This window comes from Nanorana parkeri, unplaced genomic scaffold (genome assembly GCF_000935625.1).
Source record: "Nanorana parkeri isolate BGI_ZX_2015 unplaced genomic scaffold, ASM93562v1 scaffold100, whole genome shotgun sequence".
NCBI lineage: Eukaryota > Metazoa > Chordata > Amphibia > Anura > Dicroglossidae > Nanorana > Nanorana parkeri.
In genome coordinates, this window is record NW_017306368.1 from 2,257,248 (window position 1) to 2,268,038 (window position 10,791).

Here is a 10,791-nt window from a genome sequence, read left to right on the forward strand (position 1 = left end):
AATATATCAGCAACAAAAAAGATTGCTATGGACAGGAAAGCAGCTAAAAGTGACCGCTGGCCTTAAATCAACAATATCACAAAATAAAATAAAGGACAAATAACCCCAGAGTAATAATAACAAAAAAGGCATAAAAGTAATACATTGCCCAAAGAGCTACCAATCAGAATAAAAGTGCAGTTTCCTTACTGACCCCAATCTTGCATTATCTAGTTTGTCAGCTTTCCCTATCCTTTTTTCTGCAACAACTTCCAATACACTGACACCATGGCTGCTCTGTTCCCTCCTTTTTTTATTGAAGTGACTGGCACATAACATACCCATTATTATTGACCCTTCTAAGCCAGCTGATTTAAGTTCAAAGGCAGTCCATTATGATTACCAACAATTTGGCCCAGGGAAATTCACCATAAAATTACTGGGACAGCAAATCTTGATCCAGCAGGATTTGCCTCAAACCCATAGTAGTGCTATACCCTCATCTCTAATGTGAAAGATTTTACCCAGGGCCCTATTTTTTAGAATTCAAATTTTTTACAGATTGTAGCAAATGCCCTTTTGCATAAGATCTCAATTGTGGGCGCCAGTTCACAAACAGGATGTTGTAGAACTGGAGAAAGTGCAGACAAGTACAACTAAACTCATAAGAGGCATGGAGGAGCTCAGCTATGAGGAAAGATTAGCTAAACTGAATTTGTTCTCCCTGGAGAATAGGAAATTAAGTGGGATATGATCACCATGTATACATAAATGGTCTATATAGTGAGCTTGGTAAAGGACAAAGGGACACTTTTTGTGTCTAGCGGAAAAGAGGTTTAATCTTTGCATATGGAAAGGCTTCTTCACAGTTAGAGCTGTAACAATGTGTAATAGACTCCCACAGGGGCTAGTTCTAGCTAGCTCAGTTAACTGTGTAAAACATTTTTGGGATGCATTCCTAAATGCACAGAATATTAATAAATATTAACTATTTATAAGTAAAATAAGCTCCAATTGCTTTATAGGGTCAGGAAGGAATTTCTTCCCCTGTTGAAGCAAATTAAACCATGCTTTTTTTCCTTCCTCTGGATCAACTGTGGGTAACTGTGGGCATAGCATTCTGTTTTAGGTATTTTTTTTTTACCTCTATAGGTTGAACTTTTTTTTTCAACCTTTGTAACAGCTATGTGTTGCAGCGCACCACGACATATCATAATGCACTACCACGCAATGTGTTGTCAGAGGCGGCTCTCTAATTAGGCAAATTAAGCGGTCGCCTTAGGCCTCGCGCTCACGAGGGCCTCGCGGCCGCCTAATTTGCCTAATACATTACAGGGCACCTTAGCACTGCGGCTCCAATCAGGGCCAGACACAATCAGCTTGATTGTGTTCGGCTCAGCAGGCCCGCTGTGTCCGATGCAGAGTGTCAGGCACTAGCCTGCCCGACGCTATGGATCAGCAGCCTGTTCAGTCACCTCCTCCATGTAGATCTGCTCTGCTGTATTGAGCAGGGAAGTTACAGCCTGAGTAAGAGAGGTGAATCGGCCGCTGGGGAGGGGTGTCCTTTTCAATGCCTGGAGCAGCAGATGAGGGTCCTTGCAGTCAGTGTTGCAGGCACTGAGACAGGCAGCTAAGGTCAGATGAAGTGCCTGTAGGACCCCCTGGTGTGCACGAGTGAGGAGCTGATCAGCCACCTGTGTTCCTGTCTTTCTGAGCGTCCATGCAGACATGATAGACAGCAGTGCTGGAATTGGAGTTGGAGGACAAGAGGGACACCCTAAGGAGCAGCTGGAAAGTATCCTAGAAGAAGCACATCCAAGGTAGGATATCTATTACACACTGTATTGCAGAAATTAACCCACTACATACCTAACACTACACCTCTGTTCATAGAGACAAATTCGCATAAAAACCGTGACAAATTGGGACTTTTTAGGTTCATAGATCAGTATCAAAACGAAATATTTATTGTTTTAGCATAAAAATACATACAACTGTACACAACATGATAAAATGTGATTAAAATACCATGTAAACTACAATTGATGGAGGACACTATTTAAGGCCAAGACAGCATAATATATATATTGAAACTACAAGTTCACAGAGCTGGTAACAGCAGATAACTTGCTTACAAAGTTATATACAGCACAGTCATGTATCATCGTGAAACAAGGGGAGCCAAACGAGAAGACGTCTATGCCGGGGGCCACTGATGTGAAGTAACTAGCCAGGATGCCCAACTACTATCTCTCAATACTTGATAACCATAGGAGCATGAAAAGTGTCTGGGAAGTGTGAAAACTATTTTTTGTTAAATTTTTGTGTTGTTTTCACTCTTACCTGACACTTTTCATGCTCCTATGGTTATCATATATTGAGAGATAGTAGTTGGGCATCCTGGCTGGTTACTTCCCCTCAGTGGCCCCCGGCATAGACGTCTTCTGGTTTGGCTCCCCTTGTTTCACGATGATACATGATACAGACCACGTGTGAGGACCAAAAAACAGCATTTATACCACAAATGTCGCTGAGATCACTTGTACAAAATGAGCAACTGTACATTTAGCCCTGCTCTCCATCCTGAGGATCTCCAGCCGGCAAAGAGAGGTGCACGGTGGCAGGGGGAGGACGGACCTGCAGTGTTATAACAAGTGATCTTGCTCTGCTCCCCGCTCTCCATCCTGAGGATCTCCAGCCGGCAAAGAGAGGTGCACGGTGGCAGGGGGAGGACGGACCTGCAGTGTTATAACAAGTGATCTTGCTCTGCTCCCCGCTCTCCATCCTGAGGATCTCCAGCCGGCAAAGAGAGGTGCACGGTGGCAGGGGGAGGACGGACCTGCAGTGTTATAACAAGTGATCTTGGTGACATCGCTGAAGCCCTGAAGCAGGGCTAAATGTAGAAAACAACTTACCCTCTGGCACCCGGAACTGCATGTCCCGGGCATCAGGAGATTCCACATCCCTGCTTCCCCTCTGCTCCCAGTTGTCCCAAGGCCGAGCCTCAGAGGCCTTGTGGCAAATCTGGCCCTGGCAGCCATGCAGCATGCATTATTAGGAGGAGAGGTTGGTTGAGGCAGTCTACATATTTTTCTTATTATAGGTGTGCAGAAAATTTTCAGTGTAATGTAAACTAAGACAATAATAATAATTAGATATGTAAGCAGGGGGCGTGTCCTGGCTATGGCGGTGTGAGGTACTCGATTCGAGAGCTCCGCGGCTTCAGCATACCAATTGCACTCCTACCACTGACCTACACCTGCTACAACCCCGGATCCCGTAATGTCTAAACGTCGGAAGGACGGGGGCTCTAAAAATCCGGTCTCTGACGCCTCCATGCAGCAGTTCTTCACCCCGCGAACTCCGGCGCCCATGGAACGAGGTAAGACTAAGATGGCGCCCTCCTCGTCCACAAGAGTCCCCTCACATGGCTTACGCCAACGGGGCTCCCCGTCCCCAGATGCCTCCCTCCCGGGCTCTCACTCACCGGGAACAGCCGAGTCCGACACTCTGGAGGGCATACGTGACCTTGCGGGTGACATGCCGCCGGAAATCCCGGAGGGCCTTCGGGCCTTGCTCCGTTATCTCCCCACCAAACGGGACTTTGACACCATGGTGTCCCGCGTAGAGGCAACCCTACGTAAAGATCTCCGGGAGGTGAAGAGGGAGGTCCGTGGTCTTGCTGAGGCAGTGGCGGAGGTCTCTGCATCATGCACCTCGATGGACGTGCGGATCACCGCACTCGAGTCTGAGGCCCAACGCCCTGATCCCAGGCTGTCGGAACTACAGTTACACCTGGAAGACATGGAGGACAGGGGAATGCGCAACAACTTGAGAATGCGCGGCATCCCGGAGGCCACTGGCCCATAAGACCGGCAAGATACGGTACAGGCCATATTTGCCTCCCTGTTGGATTCTGTTGACCCTGCCATGATCATCCTAGACCGGGTGCACACGGCCGCGGGCCCCCGTCTCCCAGCCTCCCCTCACCCACGAGACGTGATCTGCAGGGTGCATTATTTTACCACTAAGGAAGAAATACTCCGAACCGCGTGGCGCCGCAGGCCAGTGGAATTCGATGGGGTTCTACTTCAGATCCTGCATGATCTCTCCCGCAACACCCTCAAACGCAGAGCGCTTCTCCGCCCGGTGCTAGATCAGATCCGCAACGCTGGGGCGACATACCGATGGGGCTACCCGTTCCACCTGATTGTGCGGAAGGGTGAGTCCTCCTTTACGCTCCGCACACCGAGGGATATCTCCGGCCTTGGCGACTTCCTGAACGTGGACATCTCGCCCCCTGATGATTGGCTATCATACATCGCGGAGGGGGGTCGTCTGCCCACGGCTGCCCGAAGACGGTCCCGCTCAGGTTCCAGACCCACACGTCAAGCTGCGCAACGCACCGGGGATCGCGGAGATCCCAGGTTGTCCACGGAGTTCTAACATCTATTTCGCAGGTTGGATCGATTTCTGGGTGCTCTACTTGACGGTTTCTCCACCCTGGTCCCCCCCCATACCACACCTGGGCTACCAGTTGGGGCCTTTGCTCGCACCTTGACCTAGCCGGAACCCCCCCCTTTCCGCTCTGGATGCGCTGCAGGGTTCCTGCGATCATGGTCTTACCCCACTGCACCACCATCTAGCTTCAGAGACCTGCCAGCTGCCCATCGATCTAAGGTGATGGGGTATGTTGTTCATACTATTGGGGAGGGAGGTTTGATTGCTCCCCCATGGGTGATAGTTCCCAGTGAGAGGTTGCCCTGACCACCAGGCATCTAAGAGACCAAGGACGCGGGCCGCATCTATCTCCATACCTGATGTGCTGAAGAACAGTATCTCTATGTACCTATTATGTAGTTGATATGGGGACTCACCCAAATGTTAATGTTAATGGTAATGTTAATAGGACAATCTGTAGTGTGGGAAGGGTTGGGGAGTGGGGGTGGGTTTCTTCCTTGTACCACTACCATGGGTGGGATGGGAGACCAGACTTTAATTGATCCCCTTTGATTGATTGTTTGAATGATCCAACCCGTGTTCCCTTTAACACCTATTGATGCTATGACACACCACATGCCCCTAGTCGTGGGGTCCTCCCATGGATGAAGGGCACGGAGGCTCCCGGGAAGGGTCCCGTGCCCATGATTGAGACGACCGGTGGAGCGGGCGGCTTCGCTATACCCGAACTTGTGGGATGGCACGGCTACCCGCCCATGGAGATTGTTAAAAAGGGTTCCTACCATTGGATCACTTAGGAATGATCCCGCTTTTTGTTACACCCTGAGTTACCTTTTGTTGTTATGTTGATTTGCACTACTAACGGGAAGTCTGCAAAGTCCGAGGCGGACAAATGTCCCCATAGTTGAATGTGCCTACATTATGGTGCTTTGTATTACTTGTCATATATGACAATTGTTGCACTACACCGATAGAGTCCTGAAGAGACCAATGTAATGTAATGTGATCCCGCTCTAACGGGTTTGTAGCTAGCTCCTAGAGGCTCATCTCCGCTGTTATCCCACGAGACCACAGGACCTTACTGATCTGAGATGGGTACTCGCTCCAGTGAGTGCTAATAAATAAATAGGTTTTTATCCTCTCCAAGCTAGCCGCTTTCAGAGAGGCTCGTGAGTCGTGGCTAGATACGACCCCCCCACTAGTTTTTCCCTCGTCGTCCGTCTGGTACGGCTCTGAGGGGTTTTGGGGGAACTTTGGTTCCGTTTAGTCTTCCTGCTGTTTTTGCCCCTCCCTGATCTCCTATTCCCCGATTCTTCTACTGTCTCTCTCATATTCTCCTGCTCTGTTTCCTACTCTTCTGCTCCTCGACTCGGTGTCTTCCTTTTCGCCCCTTTCTACTCCCCCCCCCTCCCCGGAGCGTTTATATGATGGGAAGTTGATCCCGTACTTGCCTACCCTTGTGTGTAAAAATTTGAAAACTTGTCGAATAAACAGAATTTATAAAAAAAAGATATGTAAGCAACCAGAAATTTTGTTTTGTTTTCATTTCGAAACCATTCAGTTTTTCTATTTTTCGTTATCAGATTTGAAATTCAGATCAGTTTTATATTCATTATTCGGATTTCCGATGGTTTTGATTTTTCATTTTTGTATCTAATTGGATTGAATTCACATTCAAAATTAATTAAAAAATACAGCTTGGGGTTCCTCCCCAAATTCATACTACATTCAGATAAGCCCCCCTGCCCAAAGACCCCACAACCACTGCACCAGGGTTGTGGGGAAGAGGTCCTTGTCCTCATCAACATGAGGACAAGGTAATTTGCCAGGGGGAGCACCCTCCCAATGTTGAGGGCATGTGGCCTGGTATGGGGCTAGGCTGCTGCCCGGATCAAGGGTCTGGTAAGGGATTTTGGGGGGGACACTTTTTTTAGTTTTTTTGGTGTTGAGGTCCCCCCTAAAATTTTTACCACGCCTAAAGGGTCTGGTATGAATCCCACATTTTTTTGGGATTGTCTAACACCTTTCAGTTCATTTCCGAAAATGTGTATGCATCTGAAATTTTTGGTACCGCAAAATTCGTATTCGTTTGAATTCTTTCTTTTTTCCATTTGGAAATTCAGATGCATCCGAACTTCTGAATATGCCGATATTGTCCGAATTTCAATTTGGTACTCTTGCATCTAGTAAAAATATGTAAGTTTAGCTTTTATGAGTTATAGGTAAAATGATGCAAGTTTAGTTTTTATGAGATATAGGTATAAGTATTGTATATGGATGAATTGATTGATAAAGGATTATGTTAAAAAATATATTCAGAAACTACCATAATTTGCACTTATTAGGAAATAACTTACTAAACTTTTAAATATAATTAAATTTCATAAATCTATTTCATATGCATTTGGAGGTTGTATTGTATTATAAATAGTCATGTCAGTTTTGATAACACTGGCTTCCTGACTCTGCATGGATCATCAGTGCAGTGAGCATATTGACTTTTTGCAACATTGTTTCTATCTGCCAATGGCAATCATTAGCACCAGTTTATATTATTATTTTTTGCAGCATTTAAGTGTCTATTGTATGTACTTGTGTGACAGTAATACCAGTGTCTGGACCTGAATTGACAAAACAATTTAAAATGTACTATAGCTTGTTTAATCTGCAAGTGAAAGTAAGTGCCAGCTGATTTATAGTTTTTATAAAGAGGCTCCTTAGTGTTCCTTACACTTCATCTTTTTTTACAATAAGTGTATAAGTGTTGCATAAAAACAAACACTTTTTTAAACAACTAAGAACACTGAGGGAGCTATTCACAAAAGAGTGAAGAGTTTGGAGAAGGCAGGAGAAGTGAACAATCTAGGACAACATAGCTGAACTGGAAAGTGAGCTGAATTGGAGAAGTTTTCCGAATCAGCCATTGTGTCATAGGTTGTTCAAATACATAGCCGTATGATCTTTCTTTGTAGGCTCTCCAGGGGAAACTAACTCCTGAATGGGTCATCATCAGCTGCATTTTCAGTGCACTCTGTTTTGAGTTCACTGCTGTCTTGTCCTCCTCCTGCATCTTTGGCCATATATACAGGCAAGATTACTTTCTTTGTGTTTGGTGTTCTTTGTTCTTCTTTGCTTTGAAGATGTATGTTTCTTTTGAACTATATGCACAGTGTGATATTTAATGAATACCCAATGCCAATATCATGTTGATTATGTACTGTATATCATAGAGGGATAATATATATTTGTCTAATCATGTTGCACATACATCCATCCCTCCTGAAGAAGCCCCTTCAATGGGAGCAAAATGCATAGAGGAGTAGCTACCTCGTGTTGATACCTGGACCGCAGTCTACAGAAGACAGACTACATATGAACCTAAATAGTAATTTACGCTATGAATAGGCCGGTATCTTATTCCCAGGTAGTTTATTGTGGATGCCAATAGGGATGCTCAGAATATAAGGATGGACACTTTTATGTATTTGAAACATGATTCTGATACACATATTTGTAATGGTGTATGAATAAACAATATATTTATTTAATCAAATTACAAGTGGGGTCTTTGGTAAATTTAAAGCCATTTTTTTTTTGCAACTGGTCAGGACGTTTATAACAATAATGACCTAGTTAGAATAAGACTAAGACAAAAAAAATCAGCCAAAAGAATCCCTGTCATTACATGAGCATACATCACATTCCCCCTAAATAAATCTTGCAGACATATCTCTAATCATACAAAATACATTATATTACATCAAGTACCAGAAACAACAACTGATTCTACAAACATCAGTGCAAGGGTATCAGAAAACAGAAATAGTGGAGCCACTGCAAAGTGTTTAGTTACACACATGTACTATAGTGTGGTTGCTAAATATAAAAAAAGCTCTCTTTATGTTTATGTTACTTGTTAAAAAAACAAGTAAGATGTAATATACAGTGGCAAACACCAGGTGGGACCATAACTGTGTGAGGGCACAATCTTGCTTTATACAGCTGTAGGTTGAAAATGAGTATGAAGCCATGATAGTTCTATAATATATTGAATATACAATTTTAATGCACCAAGTTCCCTATGACTCATCTAAAAATGACAGGCATATAAAATGCCACAACAGAACTGTTCTGCCTTCAACAAGCAGGAGTTATAGGCTTACCTACCTGCCATATCAAAATTGGCCACAAAATGGTGATGACGAGAAAACATCTCTATTCATAGCAGCTTAAAGACTGTTTTTCTTTGTTAAAACTTCCAGCAATCTTCTGCTCAAAGAGAAGGAAACAAGAACATTCTGGGAATTCAGCTTCCATTTTAGAACAGAGGAAAAGAGAATCCACTGCCATCCTAAGTATGTGTCTGGAGGAAAGCACCCAAATTCCCTTTAGGCAGCATCACTGGTATGGATGGACTGGTTTTGCTCTGTATTTGTAAGCTGACATTATATGTACATGTTTATATGTTGATTGGCATGTTTCTACCTTCTTTCACCAGTTTCACCCACCCTGTTTTGTTAATAAAGCATCAGGATTTCACTCAGTTTGGCGTATTGCACAGGCCATAGGGCAACGTGTAGCCGGGACTGAAAAAGAACATCACAATAAACTTCAGATGGAGTTTTCCATTGAGGGCTAAGTTATTCCTTTGACTCATTAAATTGTGTTTATAGACTTCAACTTGAGTATTTAAATTCTGTAAATAACAAGGTTTTTGCAACAAAGGAAAAAATGATAGACAGGAAAGCATATGATGAGGAGTCCAAAACGCCACCTGCTGGCTGGATAAAATACTACAAAATAGCCCTGCCAATGTAAGAGTATTTATAATACACACAATTGTTATGTAAATGTCACTATTTCTCTATGCAAAATTTGCAGTGTTGTAATACTTATGTAGCCTTCATAAGAGAACGAGAAACAAGGTCTGTGTGCACATTAGTGTCGAGATTCAATTTCAGATCAAAGTCAGCAGGGGACTGTTTTTGATGAACACTTTTGGCTCTTGATGAAAGGATGTGTCAGATGGAGAGAAAGGATGGGTATAAGATGGGTTCCACAGCATAACTGGCACATTCTACTCCCAGGTTTGCTAGCCTGGGAGCCTGGGGACCAGAGAAGCAAAGAGCTGGATCAGCTGTTTGGGTGAGTATAACTTTTTTAACACCTAGACGAAAATGAGCAGTTAACCCTTGCAGAGCAGGGGTAGCTCCACTGCAAGGGTTGATGAAAGTCTCTCAAAGAAGTGGCTGAAGTGAAACACACTAGTGTGAGCTCAGTGGTGAATTTTCTTGTTCAATAATTTCAACAACAAAATTGTCAAAAATGTTTTTAGTTAATCAACGCTTATATTTAAATGTTTCAGGGTTTGGGAGCTTATCTGGTCTAAATATAATTAAAAGGAAAAGAAGCATGCATGAAAAAGTTTATAAATAGTCCATAATAACACATTTCATAAATTTAAATAAAATTGTGATTATTTTACAACATATTATCTTGAAGTAAGATTAGAGTCGTGGTATAGATTGAAAAGCAATGCAGAAAGGCAACCAAAACAAAGTAGTTCAAAATCTGCAGAATGATGTATATTTAAATATTTGAGTGTTAAACAAAATCTGACATGGCCATTTCTTACACTACCAAAAATTAAAGTGACACTAAACCGAGGAGTTAAATCCTAAAAATGCATTCGAATACCCTAATTATTAACAAAAATTTAGTTTATTTTTGTATCACTTGGTTGTAGATCCTCAAATCATCTCTGAATTCATGGTGACACTGTCTTTCCTTCTGGAGGGTGGCTACTTTTGTTCCCCATGGTAACTGTGTGTGTGTTGTAAAGTAGCCACTGATCCAAGCTCACTCCTGCGATGGACTGTAACTTCAGTACAAATTATTAAACTAAAGATAAGATTGTAGTCCATCAAAGGAGCAAGTTTGGAGTGGTGGCTGCTTTACAACACACACAGGGACCATCGGGAACAAAAGTAGCCACTCTCCAAAAGGAAAGAGAATGTCAGCACACATTTAGAGATGACTTGAGGAGCTACAGCCAAGTGATGCACACATAAGCTACAATTTTGTTAATAGTTAAGGTACTGGAATGCATTTTTAAGTTTTAACTCCTGAGTTTAGTGTCACTTTAAAAAATAAAATATGTTGGCTTTGCATAAACTAACACTGACAAGCAATTAAAGACATACTACTTTATCTGGTAAAAAACGTCTGTATTTCCAATAGCTCTTTTATTTGTGTCAGAAGTTCTGTTAAGACAAGAACACACACCATTGTGTAACTATGGGGTCTATTCACTAAGCTGCCGTAGGCAGCCGAGTGAATGACTGACCTAAA

At 43.3% G+C, this 10,791-nt stretch overlaps 1 protein-coding gene across 1 annotated transcript in view; it reads right to left on the minus strand.

Moving 5' to 3' along the window:
• LOC108784166 (proton-coupled folate transporter-like) overlaps nt 1-1,709 on the minus strand; it is a 100,438-nt gene extending 98,729 nt beyond the window's left edge. The window contains exon 1 of the mRNA XM_018552892.1: nt 1,455-1,709. Within this exon, the coding sequence (XP_018408394.1) occupies nt 1,455-1,709 (255 nt within the window). The remainder of the gene's footprint in view (nt 1-1,454) is intronic.
• Between the last annotated feature and the right edge of the window lie 9,082 nt (nt 1,710-10,791).